The 22,909-nt window shown below is 36.7% G+C and overlaps 2 protein-coding genes across 2 annotated transcripts; both read left to right on the top strand.

The window, feature by feature from the left end:
* The first annotated feature begins 1,560 nt into the window (after positions 1-1,560).
* On the top strand, positions 1,561-19,694 carry LOC118760279 (putative taste receptor type 2 member 33). Its single transcript, XM_058655685.1, has 4 exons — positions 1,561-1,623; positions 15,931-15,970; positions 18,769-19,146; positions 19,213-19,694. The coding sequence occupies exons 1-4, from the start codon at positions 1,561-1,563 to the stop codon at positions 19,692-19,694; spliced, it is 963 nt and encodes a 320-aa protein (XP_058511668.1).
* A 1,732-nt stretch (positions 19,695-21,426) lies between these two features.
* LOC101531556 (taste receptor type 2 member 14-like) lies at positions 21,427-22,384 on the top strand. Its single transcript, XM_004599602.2, has one exon. The coding sequence runs from the start codon at positions 21,470-21,472 to the stop codon at positions 22,382-22,384; it is 915 nt and encodes a 304-aa protein (XP_004599659.2). The 5' UTR covers positions 21,427-21,469.
* Positions 22,385-22,909: the final 525 nt, after the last annotated feature.

Raw genomic sequence — 22,909 nt, forward strand, 5'->3', positions numbered from 1 at the left:
GATGTATGAACATAAAAGTACATGAAACAAAGCATGTGAAAGCTTTTTGTTAAAAAAGAATTCAACTGAATGAAGAGATATTAGAGAAACTTGAATTGAGATTTACCATCTTCATAGAAAATAAGCTGAATATTATGAAACTTAGTTCTGCAAAAGTTAGCTGATATTTTTAAGACAAGTTGCTGTAAAATGTCATTACACCTTTTGCAGAAGTTGAAACAATCTACTTAAAAATATTTGTGGAAAATTTAGAGTTCAATATAACTATGCTAGTTTGGAAAATGAAGGAAGTAGTTTTTCTAGTGGATATAAAGATTTATCATTGTTCAAATAAGTAAAGCAAAGGACTCTGGCTTGAAGAGACAAGTAGTCCATCAAAAAGGAAGGGCAAAAAAGAACATTCGTATGTAATTCTTTTCTGTACAGATGAATTTGTATAATGATATCACCATAAATTATTAGAATTTTTTTGCAGTAAATATGTTTGGACTGTCAACTTTTCATGCAGACACAAGTCCAATGTGTAACTTGTATCACAAAAGATGCCTAGAAACAATTATGTAATGTCAAGAACACACATATGAGTGGATAATGCAGATTCATTCATGAATTTAATGTTTTATATACAAGAAGCAAAAGAAGATATTAAAATTTTTTAGAAAAGAGCTTCTAGTTAATGCATGATGAGGCAAATCTCTGACTTTATTTGATTACGTATCAATGCACTCACTAATGAAAATACCCAGATTACTAAAAATAAGATCATATAGCTGATGATAAAAAAGATTATTTTGCAAAAGAAGAGGTCTATTATAAGTAATCATTACTGTTATGCTGACGCCAGTTTTTACCAACCTCCATATCACAGCAAAAAAAATCTGATTTTTCTTTTTAAAACTATTTTTTATGATAAAGACCTGGGAGACATAATATATTCAAGAAAAGATTTACCCAAAAGAATACAAGAGATTAAATATCCAGATGAAAAAAACATGTACATATGCATAGCAGGAAGGTCATTTTGGTAAAATACATAAGTTAATGTTGATACTGATCATAATGGAAATACTGAATTTTCAGCTGAAAATTGGTTAGTGTGATTTTTAATTTGGTAGATGATTCTTAGAAACTTCTACTTGAATATTTTCATGTTTCCTTAATGTACGTGTTAGAGTGGGGCGGAAGTGGAGCCAGTGGATAGAATCTTTTTCCATTTGCATCCAAGCAAACTAAATTTCATCTGTTCACTCAAAATAGAACATGGAAAATTGCAACAGATCCTACTACAATAGGTATCCAGAGCTGTTGCCAAGGGAGTCACAAAGGATGACATGTTACACAACAAAAACTAATGGTTTTCACAGTGGTACCTGAGACTCTTTGTGACAGCAGAGGTGATATTTATTGAAATGGAATTAAAGTGGCACTTTCAGAAGAATTATTAGGAAAAAAAACCTTAATTTTTCAGTCTAACAATTAATGAAAGTGGTGTGTGAGATCATTATTGGCTCAGAAGAAATGCCAAGGACACAGGATTGTGTCTTTTTGATCGCCGTAACAATGGAAGTTATAACTGGTGTTTTTGGAAATGGCCTCATTGGAGTAGTGAACTGCATTGACTGGGTAAGACATGGGAAGCTCAACTTCATAAATTGTATCCTCACCTGTTTATCCCTAACCCGAATATGCTTTCTCATCACCATACTGATTGACTCATTTCTAGCAGTGTTTTCTGCAGATCTACATGGCTTTGGTCAAGTTAGGAGAATTAATATTCTGTTTGGCACAGTGGCCAGTTACCTAACTGTCTGGTTTGACACTTGCCTCAGCATCTTCTATTTTTTAAAGATAGCTACCTTTTCCCATCCTCTTTTTGTTTGGATGAAGTGGAGAGTGAATAAGGTGGTTATTATTTATTTTGTGGGATCGTTTCTCCTTTTCCTGATTACCATCCCAATGCTGGATGACTTAATTTCTGCTGCTTTAACCCTAGAAGCAAACAACACTTGGAAGATCAAAGTGAATGAAACACAGACCATTGTTTACTTAGTATTTGCCAGCGTTGGGGTGATCTGCCCCACAGTTATCTCCATCGCATCATTTCTTTTCTTGCTTCTTTCCCTTTGGAAACATGTGAGGAGGATGAAGTTCAATTCCACTGGGTCCCAAGATCTTAGCACTGAAGCACATGTGAAAGTCATGAGAATGGTGGTTTCACTTTTGTTTCTCTTTTTGATATATATTGGGGTTATTCTTGGTATTAGTTGTTGCCAAGTGTTATTCCCTAGCAGGTTCATCTTGCTATTCAGTAAATTAGTAGTATCTGTTCATCCTTTATTCCACTCATTTATCATAATTTTGGGAAACACCAAGATGAAGCAAGCCGCTGTTAGGATTTTGGGTCAGCTGTTCCGCTTTGTAACAAGAAAATGTTGACCTTAAAAAAGTGACATTCTTATAGAGTAGAGGAAAGTAAGTATGGTAAGCATTTTTAGATGGTTTAGAAAACAAATACCTGGGGTAGAATTTTCTCTGTTTAATTAGAAATAGCTATGTACATAATCGTGATTTTACAATGTGTAATATATTTGTAATTTTATAATTTAATAGAAAATATGCATTGTATACATATTGATTGATGTTTGGAAATGTAGGAAAATCATAATGGTTTTAAAGAATAGCTTATCAACTCCATCAGTTTTTAATTTTTAATTGGAAACTTCACTGTTACGTAAGAAAAGCATGAAAAATAGGATAATTTTGGGAAAGGGTATACTGATCTAGGATCAATGGATAAATGTTGCCAATTGGGAATTTTACTTAAAATATGGAACATAATATTAATATTAATGGCTCCTTTTCTTTCTCTCTCTTTTTTTCCTCCCTCACAATCTCCTTCTGCCCTTCCTTCTTTTCTTTATTTCTTCCTTCTTTCCTTCCTTCCTTCCTTTTTATTTCTTTCATCTTTGTTTTTTCTTTCTTTCTCCTTCTCTCTCTTTTTCTTTCCTTCTTTCCTTCTCTCTGCCTTTCTTTCTTTCTTCTTATTTTCCTTCTTTCCTTCCCTTCCTTCCCTCCCTCTTTCCTTCCACCAGAAATAAAAGTCTCGTGGGAGGTCCTAAAACCTATAATGTCTTTGATATTTTCTCATGATTTCTTTGTTTATTTCTTGGGTTTTCCTCCACGTTGAATTGGTGAGATATTTTTTGTGAACTTCAGCATTTGTATTTATAAAGAAATATCTTGTTATCTTTACTCAAGGATGTGAAAAACAAGTCAATACTGTCTTTGATATTGCATGGATGTATTAATAAGATTACTTAGAGAAATATAATTAGAAGGCATAATTCTGAGATTGAAGTCCAGCATTGGACACAGTATTGAATACTTACATGGCATACATGTTAACAAATGATATGGTTTAAAAGGTCAGAATTGTTTATAACTGAGGCGATGGATTTATCGCTGGATCATTTCAGAAACTGACACAAAGTCTGGTTTATTTATTTATTTACATTATGGGAAAACAGAGTTGAATTTTTCTTCTTAATCGATAGCAGGCAGCATTAAAAGAGCCCAAATCCTCCTTGGACAGTAAGAATGAGTTTATAACAGCAGTAACTGGGCGAGATTTGGGGGCATTAGCATATGTAAGGTATTTCACAAGCATTGACGCTTAGAACAATTCCTACCTTAGTAATAGTTCATGTCTCTTCACTTAGTAAAGAAAAAACTAGGGATGCAAAGATTGGATCAATTTTTAAGATCTTTTAAAAAATTGTTTTTGGAAAGTCAGATATACAGAGAGGAGAAGAAACAGAGAGGAAGATCCTCCATCTGTTGATTCACTCCCCAGTGGCTGCAATGGCCAGAACTGCGCCATTCTGAAGCCAGGAACCCAGAACCTCTTCTGGGTCTCCCACGCAAGTGCAGGGTCCCAAGGCGTTGGGTGTTCTTGACTGCTTTTCCAGGCTACAAGCAGGGAGCTGGATGGGAAGCAGAGCTGCCAGGATTAGAACTGGCGCGCATTTGGGATCCTGGCGCGTTCAAGGTGAGGACTTCACTAGGCTGCTGCACTGAGCCTCAAAAGATTAGATCAATTTTAAGACTACATGGAGAAATAATACAGGATCTAGCATGAGATACTATTCACATTGCTGTTCTGAGGTGGATTATAAATCATATATAACTTTAATTCACAACTCCACTTGAGTTTGATTTCTTCAATTCAGTAGGATATTTATGGAAGTGAAGTGAGTGTGGTAGAGTTGCTGTTACAAAGTTAGTGTCAATGTATGAAAATGAGGTAAGAATAACATGAGTAATCTAAATAGCAATGTAATAAGCAATTTAATAATGTAAAGATTCAGAATCTGTGTGAGTGGAAATAAAGACATACAAAACAGAGGGAGTAGGTATCAAGACGAGAAGACATGTAGCTGAGACACAGACAGTACTGCCAAGGGAAATGAAAATGGGAAGTAATGGGCAATAGTAGCTGATAAAATGTAACACATGAAAATTGCATGTAGTGTACAATATTATAGATTTACAGAAAAAGTCAGTAAGAAAAATATACACACATGTATAAACATGTATATACACATATATATGTACGCATATATGTATTCCATGCTAAAGCGTAAATGGATACACAAAAACTTGAAATAATTTATGCATGCAAGATGAAAATTACAATATTTCACTGAGCTTTGTACCGGGCTTCTCTTTTGTAGAAGGCAGTGGCTAAATCTCCATAGCACATATAAAGGGAATTTCTGATAGAGAATTTTATACTCAAGAGAACACTTCTTATATGAAAAAAAAAACCCAAGATTTTAGTTTCTTATGTAACAAAGTATATAGAAACAAGTATATATAGAAGAATGTAGCACAGTGTTAACAGACTAAATAAAGTTGAACTAATAAAAAAAAAGAAAGTAAAAAGAGTATTTGTTTAGTAAGATTTGAAGCACAAGCATTCAAAAGAAAGCAAATCAAACAAAATGGAGAAGCCATGGTTAAAGCAAGAATGAATAAATGCAGAGTTGTGTCTAAACATGATTGTAAATGTAGTACCATGTCACAGTTCCTAGTTGATGAATCAAGCAATGTTACCCATTTTAAACAGAGAAAGTATGTATTAAAAAAGTATATATTGGCTATTTTTTAGAATGCGGATTTAGTCCAAGAACTGGGGTCAGGAATTACCTACAGAGTTACAAATATTTCAAGAGTTATTAGACTGGTACCCAATTGCGGGAAGAATCAGCAAGCTATACTTCAGATATCACAAGCAATGGGCACTCATTTCTCCAATATTCTGGCACTACTTTTATGGAATAACTTTTGTACGATTCCATTTCCTTTCCTGCTACTTCCTACATGGTAGAATGTAAGCATCTCCTCGCACAGAATTTCCAGGGTGAATGAAAAGTGAGTATCTCAATGACTTCTCTCCTCCCTCAGATAGGTATCATGGGTGCCCCCCAATGAGTCTATCTCCTGTTGCACACGTCTTGTACTGTGTGTAACACTGAGTTTGAGCTGAATTGGTAACAGCTCAAATGGAGAGAATAAAGGAAATGTGAATGGATTGCACATAGGTTATACATGCACTGAGTAACTGTAAAGGACTCAATAGTGTCCACTCTTCGATTCATGCATTGAGTCCCCAACATGTAGTACCTAAGAACAGGATGATGCCTTTAAAAAGATAATTTTGATAAAATATGTCAATTAGGGTATCCCCAGTCCATCGGCTGGATATTCTAAGAAGATGCTTTAGGATACAAGCAACACAGACTGGGGACTGACCAAGTGAAGATGCACTAAGAAGTCGACCACCTGCAAGCCAAGGACAAAGACCTCAGAAAAAAGTAAGCCTTTTGACACTTCGATCTTGGATTCTTAGCTTCCAGAGCTTGAAGGAATCAATTCCATTTTTTGTGTTATGTGATCTGTGTACTTCGTTATGTCAGCTCTAACAAGTGGACACAGGACATTCTCTTGCCTTCTCTGTCCTTGCTCTGAATGAAATGAATGTCCCATTGTGAATTGTCATGGCGACTCTGTGGCAAGGCATGGCTTCTCTGAACCAAAGTCCATGAAAAGGGTAATGGTTGCTAACAGTGGACTGCATAAACTCTGAAGTGGATCATCCCTCAGTTGTGCCTTGAGATAGCTGCAGGCCCAGCTTGCCCTGATGAGGCCCTGTAACAGAGGAGCAGCTGGAGGACTGAGCATCTGAGCACTCACAGATTGCTGATGCAACGAATTGGGCGTCAATAATTATTTTATGTTTAAGCAGCCGAGTTTTGAGCGTAATTCTTACGCAGCCAATCTTCAATAACTAACACATCAGAACTTGGATTGCAAAATGTGTATTTCTGTCAGTGTTGAGCAGTGAAGGAGAGCCAATGGGATCCATCACAAAGAACATCTTTAATCAGTTGAGTGGTTGGATGGAGTTGTTGATTTTGTTTCATGGTTTTCAATGTAAGGGATTGTATAGAAACTGTGTGATATAGACTATCAGATTCAGATGTGAAGATAAAATGTGTTATGCATCTCTACTTGTAAATCAATGATGGTCTCCCAATGAAACAGTTGGATATATCTCAACAAGAGGATGCTGGACTGTCTGCCATTGTCTGTATTTGCAATATCAGGATACACAAGAAGTAGTAGAATGATGGACTTATGACTGGCTTCTGAAGGATTATAATATTATAATAATATTGGTAAGAAATCAGTTTGGGGAGGGACTTTAGAGAGGGGCTAAGGGAAATCCCAGAGTCTATATAATTGTATTACAAAATTAAAAATAAAATAGAAGAAAATAAATAATATGAACTCAAGAATTATGAACGTTTCTGTGTAAATCTTCTACCTCCAGAGCCTTCCTAATTCTATTAAAGCTTTGAAATGTTTTAGGATATCTGATTATTTCACTTCTGATGAGCTAAAAATTACTGATTGGGTTATTAATCATACCTAGAAAATGCCTTCTCAGCAACACCCTAACTAGTGTTTGAGTAAATAACTGGAAAAAACAATAACCAAGATAGTTAGAAATTGCTGCTTTCCTTGTTGCACCATTTGGTTCTCCTGCCCCTTACAATCTTCCTAGTAAGATGCGAGAATCCTGTTAGAGTGAAAATGTCTAGAGACTGCAGCTCTCCCTAACCAGACTGCCCCACCTCAATGGCTTTCATGTCTCCAAGGGAGGCTGGGTAAGTCTATCAACTTAGGTTTCTAAAATGATAAGTACTCCAGTAGAGCCTGATTCCTGGAATGCAGTTCAGTTCGATGTGCCTGAAACTAATGATCATTGTCCAGTTCAGTCTGCTTCTCTAACCACTCAACATTCACCCTTTGTTACACATTTTCAGTTTGCAAACAAACCCTCATAACCTTCTGGAACTCCCATCTTAAGTAAGAAATCATCTCCCGGTATGTTAAATGTATATTTTGCTTTCTGATCACATTGAGACAACTATTATGTGTCATGTTTTTATGTGCACTTTGCATTCAGAAAAGAATGAACTGAGTGTCTTCCCATTAAATCTTCTAAGATGTGGTAGCCAAACAGTGGCTGGGTCTTCTAGAAGGTCTTTTCCAAGTACCTGTCCCAGGGAGTCTTAAGCTGAAGGCTGGAAGGTAGAGACTCCTTAAACATCTCAATTTTTGTTTCTATTTGGTTTCTTTTTTTTTTTTTAAAAAAGGATTTATTCATTTTTATTGGAAAATCAGATATGCAGAGAGGAGCAGAGACAGAGGAAGATCTTCCGTCCAGTGATTCACTCCCAAAGTGACCGCACTGCACAGAGCTGAGCTGATCCATGTTAGTGTGCAGAACTGCTCTTAGATTTAGAATAAAATTTAAATAAAAATATAAAAAGGTATGTCACTTACTCTATAAAACCCTACTATAATAATAGTTCGGTGATAATATGTACAAAATTCAAGGAACACCTCAAGTGCTACAACCAGTAATAAGAAATGAATATATGATATAATAGGACCTAGATCAGCATTGATGAGTAAGACATCCAAAGATACGAACATCGTCGTGCTGATAAACTGAGGTGCAATGGGGCAAGTATTCCTGAAACTACAGTTCCTTGGAATTTACAAACAGGTAGAAAAAGAGAACTGATAGCTCAGATTTATATTTATATAAGAATCATAGCTCAGATTTACTTTTTAAATTTGTATAAACATTATATACTATATATTATGCTTTCAAAAGTAGGAGGGTTGTTTTGTTTGTTTCATGATTTATTTGCTGCTTCCATTGACATGTAACTAACAGTCTTCAACTTCTGAGACTTAAACTGGATATTCTGGGCAAATAATATAGGGAGAGTCCCAAATCTCACAAATGATATCAGTAATGTGACTGATGCCTGAATAATAAAATTAATTATGCACATATTTCCATGCCTATCCTCCCCCAAAATGCTATTCATTTCTTACAAAACACCTTCTTCTAATCTGCCAAATATGGAAACCACCAATTAGTGAACTAACATTAGATAACCTGATATCCCCCAAATAACAATATGAAAGAACAGTAAGAACAGTAATAGATATCAGTAAGTACTGATGAAGGAAAAGTAAATTTATATTGGTTTTGAGATATCTATGTTTAAAGTTTTTGCGTCGGTATCTTCTCTACATGAATTGCTACAGACAAAAATGTCAACAAATAAATTAAAAGACGTTACTGAGTGGAAATGAGCTGGAGTAACATTTTCATAAATAGATTTGTAGTTAGATTTTTTGTTGAATAAAGAATAACATAATATTAAGGAAGTAAAAATGAAATTACATTTTAATTTAAAAAGTAAATATAAAAAGCAAATTCATATTGCTTATGTTAATCTTATTCAAAACACCAAAAGCATCTATATGCAGCTAAGCAATATATTTTTATTTCCTGTGAAAATATGTAAGTTGCACATTTTAAAGCAGAAGAATTTTATTAATTTCCAATGAGTTATGGCATGGAAAATTCCCAAATATTCCTTGGTAAAATAACTTCCTTCATCCCAAAGATAACACTGCTGTTCATGGGCATACATATGTGCTTGTGTGGACATTTTTGTTTTTTTAAAAATATTTTTGGTTTTGTTTCAGAGCAAAAAAAAGCATAGTCACAGAAATATAAATTTGTTAAGACACAAAACATACTTATTAACATATTTAGATGTGTTTTCCTAAGTGTAAGGCTGTTTTGACTACTCTTATAATATAACACGGCTTTAAAGTGATTTGTTTGAAATATAAATTACTCCATTGCTCATTGGAACCATTTTTATTGCTTAGGGGTGCTACCAAAATATAAACTAATAATCATGTATTATAAAATTGCATATAAAACGTGTGCATATTTATATGAAAATATTTGAAAAGCCTCTCCAAATGCGAATGTCAGTGTTATTTGTAGGTCAGTTTTGTCCTAAATTTTTGGAGTGTGGTAAGGAATGAAACTAGCAAGCAAATCACCTGAAATATATTTTTATAATTTAGATGCCTAACCTTGTAGCTTAGGATCACCTAAGAAACAATGCAAGGGCCACGGGAAGAGCGGTAGTTACTGTTCATTTACTGTGAGCTCTGGCCTGAAGCCGCAGGCAGGCTTCTCTCAGCTAACATGCATCATTGTCAGCAACATTTTCATTTTCATCTCACACAGTAGAAGCATCTGTATCTGTTTCATTATCTGATTTATTTTTCATGTTTATACACATAATTTACATAATGGATATTATCATGTGGATTACATTAATAAATAGCTTAGTTGAAGTCAAGTTTAATACATTTATATTCAGAAAATGAGTACAATGCAACTTAAACTACCTTGTTGAGCCTTTTATTTATGGAAGAACTTAAACGGACAATAGGAAAAATATATTTAGAATTAGTCTTCAGTGGAAAAAGCTTCTTTTGAAAAGAGAGATGAAATAGATGAAGCATTCTGTGAGTGTTGTGATTTGAATATGATTTGCTTCCTGTACTCATGTAATTTGGTCACCAAAGTTTTATGTTAATGATATCAAGAGAGTGAAAGCTTACTCCACCTATGTTTGCAGGAACAACTGGGAAATAGTCAGGTGGGTTTGAAACTTTGATGTGGAGCTCACGTGGGTGTGTCTTGGGTGGAGACAGACCCACAGGCATGCGTTCTTACCTTCTGCAGCTGCGTGGGGATCTGTGTCACCAGGGAATTCTGATAGCAAGGACTTGACCAGAACCTAAACCATTTGTAGTGTTTGATGTTGAATTGTGAAGCTCCAGAACTGTGAGCCGAAATAAACCTCTCCTTGTTGCGATAGGATAATGAAATCCTAATGGATGCCTTGAGGAATTTCTTCTTGCTAACTAGCGTGATTTAGGAGTCACAGGACCACGAAGAAGTAAGCCATTATGTCTTCTCAATAACATTTGGGGAAGGATGAGATTTTCAGGCAATATTTCAGGCCTCTACCTGACAATGTAAGGAGAGTGAAAATTAATTCATGGAAAAGAATGATTACAGCTGGGTCAAGGAACAACATTTTGCTGGTTGGGTTGGCATTTTAAGGTTGGTTCTGTGGTGTGAATTTCCTTACAATGATGGGTGTGCAGCTTGAGCGCTCTCATTTCCACATCAGCTGTGATGCATTACGATATCTGAACAGGAGAGATTTCTGTGTGAGTAAAATTTAATTGGGGTCATTTTGGCAAGAAAAATAGTTTTCAAAAAGTGAGCATCACCTTCATGCATTAGTATATATTGTACTTCCCAGCTTAGCACTATTCACAAGATTTAAAGAAACAAGAGAATCACTGCGGGTTTATAGATCAAAGGTATAAAGAAATGAGGATCAGGGGAGTAAACAAATAGCAACCAGCATCCTTACGGTTTTCCTTTCCTTTTTCATTTTTTACAGACATGTTTACTACACTCTCAAGTGTTCTTTTAATCTTATTAATGGTGGAATTTATTCTTGGAAATTTTGCCAATGCCTTCATAGCACTGGTGAACTGCATTGGCTGGATGAAGAAAGAAAAACTTTCCTCAGTTGACCGAATTCTCACTGCTCTGGCCATCTCCAGAATAGCTTTGCTCTGGGTAGTATTAAGAAGTTGTTTCTCACCTCCAGATAATCCAGCTGTGTATACATTAACTGAGAGAATTATCCATAACACCTGGACGGTGGCTAACCATTTCAGCATGTGGTGTGATACTCTTCTCAGCATATTTTACTTGCTCAGGATAGCCAATTTCTCCAGTCTCCTTTTCCTTCATGTCAAGAAGAGAGTTAACAGTATAATGGTGGAGCTAATACTTGGGAGCTGTGTGCTTTTGGTTTGCAATCTGGTCATGGTAAACATCACTCAGCATGTGCAGGCAAAACTATATGACACAAATGAGACTTGGGAGATTTTAATTGTTTCAAATTCAACCGTCCACACCCTATCAAGCTGCATACCCTTTGCGATGTCTCTGCTCTGCTTCCTGCTGTTGACTTATTCTCTGTGTAAGCATCTCAGAAAGATGAAGCTCAATGCTAGACACTTCCAAGACTGCAGCACCAGGGTCCACATAAGAGCGATACAAAGTGTGGTCTCCTTCCTGTTCTTTTTTGCTCTGTATTTTTTTTGTGTAGTTCTATCATTTTGGAGTTATCAAATGCTGAGCGAATCTGTTATCCTACTTTGCCGCGCTATTGCTATCATCTATCCTTCAACACACTCATTTGTCCTCATTTGGGGAAACAAAAAGCTAAAACACACCTTTCTTTTGGTCTTGTGGCAAGTGACATTCTGGAGGAAGAGAACAAAAATGCCGAACTCCCTGGGTTTTTCGCAAGAGAGACCTTAAGTGCTACCTAGTAGAAAGTTACTACATTGATATACTTCCTACGCGGTTTTCCATGGTGTATGTGTGTGAGAAATATATCAGTTATACACAGAAGAGTCTTTCACATACTCTTACAACTAAAAACATTTGCATATATATGTGCACAAAAACACAAGAAACATTAACCTAGTTTAATCATTTTCTGTAATTTTAATGTAAAGCAGTTATTTGTACACAGTATAGCATAAAGTTCTCCAAACTTCTAAACACATGTGTCTTTCACAAATATAAGCTAAGTTATGTTCCAGTTAAGGAATGTGTTACGAATCTTTATATACTATTTTGAATTATAAGCGTATTTCAAGAAATCGCTGCTGTTTTCTGTTGAATTTCTGTTGCATGTATGTACTAAACTGTGTTCAGATTTCATTATTTTAATCTCCAGTCTATGCTTAATTCTGAATCAGTAAGATGTATCTTTGAGGCATGTTTTATTCTGTTGTAAATATTTATTACATATTTACTAGAAGGTAGAAAGAATTGTCAGAAAAAAAACATGCACCCAATAGAATTAAAGGTGCAGAATGTATAGTTATTTTCGTATGTGTGTTACTTTTGAACATTATTAAGAAATATTAGAATTAATATGAAGATATGCACACTTTAATGAAATACTTTTTCTGCCCCTTTCTTGGCGAGTGACTTTCAAATGGATAAATCAACTTTTCAAAAGAAATATCAAACAAAAAAAAAACAAGAAAAAAAAGAAATAGCAATAAATAGTCACAAAACTGAGTTAATAAAGAAAAATACACCTGAATATTCATGCGAAGTGGCATCTATGAAATGGAAAACAACTACCATTTAAAGTTACCTTCATGCTTTTCCAGGCTGTTGGAATCATCTGTCCTTCAATCCATTCGTTTATCCTGATTTGGGGAAACAAACTAAAGCAGACCTTTCTTTTCATTTTGTGGCAGGTCAGGCGCTGGCTGAAAGGACAGAGTACTTGAATTCTACAGTTTTTTTTTTTTTTTAATGACAGAGGCAGCGTGTCTCTTCTTGCAAAATACACTACCATATTACAAACATATACTACAAACTTGCTGTAAGTTTTCTTGTTTGGTGTTTGAAAAAGAAAGACATTTCAAATTTATACCTGAGGTTTCAGGTTTCCTTGAATTCTGATTTGTTTGTACATCAATGATATGTTCCGTTGTTGTTATGTTTCCTTTTAAACTTCAGACACTAGGGTTTTGTTTTCTAAAATGTTTGCTTTCAATTAATTTTTAAGTAGCATAGTTCACAATAGTTAAACAGTTCACCCTGGGAAACAACTCAAATGCCCATCGACCGATGCATGGATGAAGAAACTGGTACATCTGCTCTATGGAATATTGCACAGCCATAAAAAGAACGGACTCCTACCATTTGTAACAACTGGAGACCACTAAGCTTACTGAAATAAGCCAGACGCAAAAGAACAAATATTGCTTGTTCACTGTGATATGAGACAGCCAATAAGCAAATTAAAAAATAGATAAATTTGGGGAATTAAGTATATATTCTCATATATGAATTATATAAGGAGACTAGCCTACCAGGAAGTAAAGGTACATCGCAGTAAGCCTCTCTATTCCCAAATACAAGGAAGACTCCCAATGAGACATTTAAATACACATTTGCCATATGAGACTAGATTTTCTACCTTTGCCATGGTAAATTTAAACAACATAAAGTTAAGCTTGCAACTGTTACTAAGGATATACTACTGTGATAAGTTGGTTGGAAGGGTGGCAAATGGCAAGAGAGAGAAGCGGGGAGGGAAGAAAGAGAAAGGGAGGGAGGAACCGGTATGCCTACAAAACTGTATCATGGAAAACAGTAATAAAAATACACATAATAGATGCCAAGTAAAAAATATTTTTAAATATTATGAAACTCAAATCAAAAATAAAATTAGGGCCTGGCGCGATAGCATAACCGTTAAGGTCCTTGCCTTGAACACTCTGGGATCCCACATGGGTGCTGGTTCTAATCCCGGTGGCTCCTCTTCCCATCCAGCTCCCTGCCTGTGGCCTGGGAAGGCAGTTGAGGATGGTCCAAGGCCTTGGGACCCTGCACCCGTTTGGGATACCTGGAAGAGGCTCCTGGCTCTGGATTGGCGCACCTCCAGCCATTGCAGCTACTTGGGGGGCGAACCAGCAGTGGTTGTAAAATCTTTCTTGTCTCCTCCTTTCTCTGTAAATCTGTCTTTCAATAAAATAGATAAATCTTTGAAAAGAATTAGAGTACAAACTGTAAGATGTCATCCAAATGAACCTTTCTGGAAACATCAGAATGCCAGGTATAAAGTCTGTGCTTGTATTGGTACAAATATGTCAAAGACCAATTTTCTTGTAATCTTGATATAAATGATGTAATGATATAAAGTTAGCATGATGTTACAAAAGCAATTGAACTAAGAAAAGTGGAAGAAAACAGTAAAATTACGCTATTTTTCTCAACAAATAATAGCAAGTTGTTGGCAACGCCCGCGTCGCCACGTAATCCGAGCTGAGCGGAGGGACTAGGGTTACAACACAGACAACGCACAGAGGACAACACAACACGCAGTACACCGAATGCCGATCGATGATAGATTGATCTTTATTGCAACTCCAGGCTTTCTTTTATACTCTCCCTAGCTCCTCCCAGTGTTTATCCAGTCCTCAAGTGGCCACCCTAAATCCTCGAGTTCCTCCCAGTAGTGGCCACCCTAAATCCCTTGAGTTCCTCCCAGTGTTTATCTAATCCTCTAGTGGCCACCCTAAATCCCTTGAGTTTTATCCAATCCCTTGGCAGATAACTTGACAAATAGGAAGCAGGAACTTGCGGTTAAGCCAGTGGCTAGATGTATCAGGCCAAAATTGCCAATCCTGTTATGCTCTGAGAAACAAGCTAAGCTGTGGAGTTAATCCTTGGGAGACCGGGGCCTGCAGCAAGTTGTTTTAATTTTCCCTTACGTTGTGTATAGACTAAAAGACCTTGGCAAAGTTAATAGCCACGTATGGAGTCTAGGTTTTGCTCAGTAGCTATATCAGCTTCTAAAACTTATCTTTAAGCACAACTTATGATAATCAGTATTCATGTAATATCGGTCTAGTTTTGGCAAATACCACATGGGATGATGTAATATGGTTAGGAAATGACAATATTTCCTTCTAGCTATCATTTATTTTGGGGCGGGTAATCAGTTCCATTCTTTGGATGTTGCAATTATTATGTGTTAATTGTTTTCTCACATGTGCAGGAGGATTTATGAGGCATTCTCTTGGTCCCTACATAATGATGAGTCATATTCCACGGTCAGGAAGTAAGGGGAGAACTCTGTCAGCTGCCACAGCAGTCCATTGCCATTACAATTTCAGGCAGAGGAAATACCTACAGACCCCACAGATCCTCTTTGGAACAGGCGTGTGTCACAGCTCCAGATGGTATCCAACAATACAAAAGTCCTCCAATGGGTCATGGAGTCTTTCTAAATCCCCAGGTATTAGTACAGTTCCAGGCCCTGCTGCACTTCCTCTGGGCACTGCTGTGTGGCAAATAGCCTCGGTTCTTGGCGAAAAGAGCACATGCCTCAACCTTCACGTTACTGGGGTGAATATTCAGGGTCCTTTTTTCTAAGGTATACACGTTCCATTCAGTCACCGAAGTGTAGTTCTCTCAAGTGGGGCAGTCCTGAGAACTGAGTGAGGGGCCTGGGCTTTCCCCTTTAAAGACTGGATGCAGGGCTTGTCCTCCCAGCTCTCTGACCTCCTGGGTTTGCAGGATTGATGCCACTGAGAGCCTCTGCAGACTGCAGGAACACACTCCACCCACGCGGCTGCTTCAACACTTAACAGATTCTGAGCCTCACAGAGCCCTGACCTACAGGTGGCGCTGCACACCCTGAGCTTAGTTCCCAGGATGCTGCCCTCTGCCGAGTGTTATTTCATTCAAGGGACCATTCTCTGTCAGCTAGTTCTTTTCAGCACAACACTGAAAATAAAGACATAGAGCAAGAGTGTGTGATTCTTCTGTTTCTGACCACTTAGGCTAACTTTGGTTATGACCTCATGTGGTCTTATTCCAAAGGTAAGTGGCTCCGCAGAGATAAATGAGGCTGATAACTTATATGTATTCACTCATTTATATCTATTCAGTTATTTACCTGTACAATCACATATCTCACATTAGCTAGCTATTTTGTGTCATGTGTTCAAATATCAAAGTTACGTTTTAAAATAACACTAAAAAATCTGGGATGAGAGGGTCTCAGTTACGTTGGTACACACACACACACACACACACACACACACACAGAGTTTCAGCCCTACTAGCATGATAGTTATCTTTTCCCTAATTTGATAGCAATATGGGTGCTGATAGATTGACAAACAGAGGGCTATTTGTTACAAAAATTGAAATACACACATAAGAGAGAGGCAGAGAAAGACTTCATTACTTACAACTGGGACCATAGGTATATGTATAATTTCCTGAATCAAAAAGGTAGAAATGAAAGGCACTAACTTCTACGTGTGCTAATCTGCAGGCCTGACATTTACGCTGGAAAGAACTCTAGGTTAGTCTGCACATTCTGACTTGTTACGCCACTGACTGCGGGTGCAGGGCAGGAACTACTCTTGCTGCCAGCCTCACCTTGTCTGAAAGAGCTCACATCTCCCTCGGAGCTGCTGCTCAAATGACAGCTTCCCCCACGAAGTGACAGGGTGCAGGGGTGGACCTCCAGGTGAACTGCTGAGGGATGAGGCAACCGTTGCTGGGGGCGCAGGTTCTGTGATTTTTGTAAAAGCCTATGAAATGTGAGTACAAGGATGCACCTGCCTTCAGCCCCATCTCCACGGCTGTTCGCATTTCTATGTCTTGCTTTCCTAAACTCATCTTTGTTACTTGGAGGAGCCAAGCCTCAGGGATTTCCCCGCCTCTATGCTGGGAGGATGTTTCTGTTCCTCACGTTTTCAGATCTGATTGATTTTGTCTTCTCAGTGTGTCTTCTCTCCAAATAGATGATGTTTGTGAAGATCACATTCCAGAGAAACAGATATGTAAAATAAATATTTTTAAAAAGAAAAGGTAAGTAAACTTTTGTCACATAGGAGTTTTAATCAAACTGACATTTTTATAGTGTATGAGCAGTTGCTTACAGTTTTATCATGTTAGGAACTGTGTATCTGTGCTTGTTCATTTTATGTACCTATACTATATTTAAAAATAGAAAAGCCCCCACATAACATATTACAAAGAGTGTTTTGGTACAAGGGATTTTCAAGTCAGGGGATTTGTTTTGATTGAAGGAGACAAGGGTTTTATTCAGAAATAATTGGAAATGAAGTGCTGGCAAGTGTGTGTTACTTGATGCACACTATAAAAATAATTGAATTCCAAATATATAGCTGGGAGAACAGATGACCAGCTAGTCCATCCTAGAAAAATCAAAAGTTACCAGAAATCATCACTACGCAATTTTTAAGTCATTTATTATAAAGCAGAAACACTCAAATTTATATTCGCTTACCTGTATTATATATATGGATATGTAATATTATATAGCACATATTTGTATTATAAAATGTTGCATGCTTTGTAGGCTTATATGTTTTGCCTTTTTATTTCCTATTCCATATTCAAGAAGCAAAATTAATGAATTAAATACAAAATTATTTAATTTTTTAAATTAATGTATAACAACATAATCAGATGGGTTCTAGCTAAATAGAATTCCCTTCTTGGTCACCGAAAGAATCCCATTGATATTAGTTCCTCTTGATATTCAAATTAGTACATTTTGGATGCTTCTGTCAGATGTTTGAAAAATGTAGAAATACACCACTTTGTGATGTAGATGCATTTATTGTATCTACATGTTTGTGTCCAGTGCAGTTCCATTCAATTATAATGTGTTTCAGAAAGACATTGTTTAAGAGATTTATTTGTTTTATAAATATTAATAAAATATTAAAAACATTCAGTATGGAAGAAGGGGATTTAAATCTACATAGGTTTTCTGAGACTTTTTTTTCCCTGAAACACTAGAGTTTCTTAGAAGGTTAGAGTTTCTATTATTAGAGTTCCTTGGAATTTTCCGAACATCAAATTTAGCATGTGCATGTGGCTGCAGGTAGCTAACATAGTGACTGTCCTGATGGTGCTCATGGTCACGTGTGTGTTTGAGGTTGTTAAGAATGAAGGCACACATACACTCAGACACACAGATACACTCACACTGTAGTTGTCGGCACCAAACTCTACAAAGTGTTAGCCTTCCTGTTGTTTTCTTTGGAAACTTGGAAACCTGTGATAGGAAAGCTTGGAGAAACTGTGTATGACATTCTTCAAATGTTTTTCAATATCTAATCTTCTTATTAAAATAAATCTTCAGTGGCAAAGAGCCACTATAATAGGACATCTTCAGATGGCTAGATGTCTTGTATCTATCTCTATGGTAAGTTTTCAGATTTTCCTAGGTGATGCCTAAACGTCATGAGCACAAATTATGTGGAGGTTAGATGAGGCTACGAAAATAAAAACCCAGCAAATAATGATAGAGAATATGTCTTCATTTACAAGCTTGCAAATGAGATCCAGTTTTCAGGGCAAAATCGGCTGTGGAAAATCCCAGCCTACGATAAGGATATAAAGTGTACACCTTTGAGGTGTTTTCACAATAGTAGAACTTCAGTTCCAGAAACTCAGTGTTGAACTCATCCACTAGCATGCCTTGGTGCCTTCAGCCTCTTCTGCGCCACACAAATTTGAAATGCAAACAAGGCCTTTACTGCATAGCAGAAACCATGTGTTGGTAGAACTTCAGCTCTGGACATTAAGAAATCTCAAGCAGTGATACTGACTTGGTGTTTCTTCTCTTCCAGATATGGTAAATTTACTAGTCAACATCATTTCCATTGTATTACTGGCAGAGTTTATTTTGGGAAATTTTGCCAGTGTCTTCATAGCATTTGTGAACTGTATTGACTGGGTCAGAAGACACAAGATAACCCCAGCTGATCGAATTGTCATGTCTGTGACAGTAACAAGGATTGCTTTGCTTTGGATCATCTATATATATTGGGATTCCTATGTGGTTTGTTCAGCCTTATATACTGAAAAGGTAAGAATTACTGTTGTTATAACCTTGACAGTGATCAACCGTATTAGTATTTGGCTTGCTACTACTCTCAGCATTTTTTACTTGTTCAAAATAGCCAATTTCTCAAATCTTATTTATATTCTCCTAAAGAGGAATACAGGCTGATTCCTTCTAGTGGTACTGCTGGCGAGTTTGGTGGCTTTGTTCTGTAATCTTACAGTCTAAAGTATGAAGTGGATGAAGGACATGAATGAACATAGAAGAATTATGACTTGGAAGGCCAATTTGACCTGCACCCCAAGCCTTTCATATGTGACTGTGATCACTGGAGTAAACCTTATACCCTTTGCCATGTCACTGTCTCTGCTGTTAATCTACTCTCTCTGTAAGCATCGCAGGAAGATGCAGCTCTATAGCCAAGGATCCCAAGATCTTCACAGCAAGATGCATGTAAATGTCATGAAAATTGTGTTCTCCTTCGTCTTGCTGTTTGTCATTTACTTTCTGTCTGTGGTCATGTCAGTTTGGGTGTCTAATAGGCTATGCAGTAAATTGTTCCTCTCACTTTGTTGGGCCATTGGATTCATCTATCCTTCAAACCATTCATTTGTCCTGATTTGGGGCAATAGGAAGCTGAAGCAGGCCTTTTTGCCGATGGTGTGGCAGTTGAAGTGCTGGTTGAAAGAGTGGAAGCCTCCAACATTGTAGTTGAAAACTGTGGATGTCTAAGCACATGAATGTGTGAAATTACACAAATAATATTAGCAGCTCCAAGTTTGCTGTATAGTGTACAACTTAAAGGTGGAAGCGTTGCATAATTGATGCTCATCCATAGTTGTAGCACTAGCATGTGCTAGATGCTCCACAAAAGTTAAAGAAAATTGAAAGATCTGAATTATTGGGTGGAAAAGTGAGGGGAGTTGAATGTAAATACTATTAACATATATGTGTATATGCTTGTACCTGTAAAAAGTAAAATGATATGTATTATTCTCAGTATTCAATATTTAAGGGTTTCTTCAAGATTACTATGAAAACCAGTCACTTCAGATTGTGACCTGCTACAGCCACAGTATCTTTTATTTTCACAAGATACCTGGTTTTTCTAATGCTGCCTTGTTTCACATGCAGGAATTGGTTTCAGTGACACATCTCCTGTGTTTGATCCTCTTTAAAAAATATTACATTAATGTGCTGGTAAATTGATGCCTAGACTGATGGATGTAAAATAATGTGACTTTCCATATCTGTTGGAGAGAACTGGCAAAAGTCTCCAGGATATTCTGGCTCTCTGATGTGAGGTTCAATACCCTGCTGTTTTCCATGTGCTAGATTTATTTAGTCAGCTTCTGCTTTCCCTTTTTGGCAATGAAAGAATGATTGTGTCATGATGCTTATTCCTTCATGTTGAAAGGCAGTAGATCACCTATAACTAAATTGTGCCCGGAATGAGGGTCTTGGGGGATATATTAGTGGGAGGTATGGGGGAAATCAATGGACTATGAAGGTATTTAATGTTGTTGAGCACAGACAGAGGATTTTTGGATTGTGGTTGAACTCATTCAAACTCAGTGACAGATATAGTAGCAACATATTTTATCCAATTGTATTTTCATCTCTTTACTGCTACCAAAAAATTCCCCATTTTGTTGCACGTTTACATATTTATATAATATAAACATGAATGCTTTAACTAAATGTGTACTTAATATGTCCTAAATATAAAATAAATATTGAAGAGATGGAAAATCTGAATTCTTGGGGGTAGAAGTGAAAGGGAGTTTGAATGTGGTGTGTATATGTGTATGCGCATGTCCTTGGAAAAATACAAGTGATACATTTATATAGTATGCTTGGCACCAAACATTTTAGGTACCGTGGTCTTTGTGAAGTTATTAACCAGTTTTGTTCATTTGTAGGGAGAATTTTGGAGCATATATAAAAAATACTCAAGGCAGCATCAAGGCAGTCCAATATACAACTTTTTGCTTTGCTCCATGTGTGTTTTAATTTTATAACATTTCTAGCCCAGAATACAAAATAAATATATCGATACAGCAAAATATAAAACAATGCAATGAATACATCGTTATTTGCATGTTAGAAAATGAGTGTTCAGCATTTCCTCCATCATGGACTACAAAAGACTTTCTCCTACTAGGTGCTTGTGAGACTCATTGGAACTGGGTGAAGTTCAGTTGCGTTTTCTAATAAAATAAAACTATATTTCATTAGACTTATCAGCAAGCATAGATTTCTAGTTTGGCAATATATATATGCAAGTTTTCAGTGGGGGAATGTGACATTTTAAGAATTGTATATATTTATAAGATACATACATATATGTATCTCAAGTGTGATCATTCCTCATTGAATAGAACATGTGCATATAAATGATTTTTTCCATAAAACAAATTTTCTAGACGAGAACAGCAAGAAATCTTTGTGGTGAAATCCGAATTTGGGACAGTGTTTTATAAACAATGGCTGGTGTTTTACTGGTCATATTTACCATAATTCTAAGTGTGGAGTTTGTAATTGGAAATCTGGTCAATGGATTCATAGCGTTGGTAAACTGCATCGACTGGATCAGGAGAAGAAAGCTCTCCTTCGCGGATCAGATACTCACAGCTTTGGCCATCTCCAGAATTGGACAGCTGTGGTTCGTATTCTTTATTATGTTTATTTCTGTGCTTTCTCCAGCTTCACGTGTCACCAACAACATGTCCAAAATAATCATTGGTATCTGGGTCATGACCAGTCATTTTAGTGTGTGGCTGACCGCAAGCCTCAGCATCTTTTATCTTTTCAAGATAGCCAATTTCACTAGCTCTGTTTTCCTCTACTTAAAGCGGAGAGTTGAAAAGCTAGTCGCAGTGACGCTGCTGATATCTTTGGTTCTCTTGTTTCTAAATATTGCAGTGACCAGTACATTTAATGATGTCAGTAAAAGAAACCTGACTTACAGTTCCAGTTCCAGGAAGTCTGTACACATTTCAGGTATTGTTGTATTCAACAACATGGTCTTCACTATATTTCCTTTCATGGTATCTCTGACAACCTTCTTCCTGCTCATCTTCTCCCTGTGGAGACATCTCAGGAAGATGCAGCTCAAGGCCACAGGGTTGGGAGACGCCAGCACCAAGGCCCATTTACAAGGCTTGCAGACTGTGATCGCCTTCCTTGTGCTCTATACTATTTTTTCCCTGACTCTTCTCTTGCAAGTTTGGAGCCATAAGCTGCTGGAGAATATCCTGAGCAACATGGTTTGCCAGATTTTTTCAATGACTTATCCTTCAGGCCACTCATACCTGCTCATCCTGAGAAACACTAAGCTGAGACGGGTCTCACTCTTGGTGCTGAGTTGGCCTAAGGTGCTGACTCAAAGCAGAAGCTGAATCCTCCATGCCCTAGAGGAAAATCTTTTTTCTTGTTCAGAAAAAAAAGTACAGAAAATCTTGTAATGATTCTGCTCTGTTTCATTATTTTAAAAAATATATAGAATGGAACATGGATTATCCAGACATTTTACAGCTTTAGCAAATATTTGGAAAGATATGAATACAGATCACCCAAGTGGAAGAACTCTAGGCAAACAATAATAACTTTGTGTGACTCATTCACCTTTTTGAAATTTTAAATTGTAACATCTCCAATATACAATATAATTAAGTGTATATGTATGCATATTATTGAAAATGGAACTGTGTAACTTTAGATTCTAAAACATGTCCCTGATGTATTATGTGTGAATAATATTTTGCATAAACAATGAATCATAAATTATAGTTTATTGGAAATCAAATAATCAACTTGATTTATGCCTTTGAAAAGTTTCTTGGAATCCTAAAGTTGCTTCAACTTAATTATCCTTCTTCTACCATTTGTTTCCCAAGACATCTTGGGGTGTGTGTAAGTATCAT

The sequence above is a fragment of the Ochotona princeps genome, chromosome 27 (assembly GCF_030435755.1).
Source record: "Ochotona princeps isolate mOchPri1 chromosome 27, mOchPri1.hap1, whole genome shotgun sequence".
Lineage (NCBI taxonomy): Eukaryota > Metazoa > Chordata > Mammalia > Lagomorpha > Ochotonidae > Ochotona > Ochotona princeps.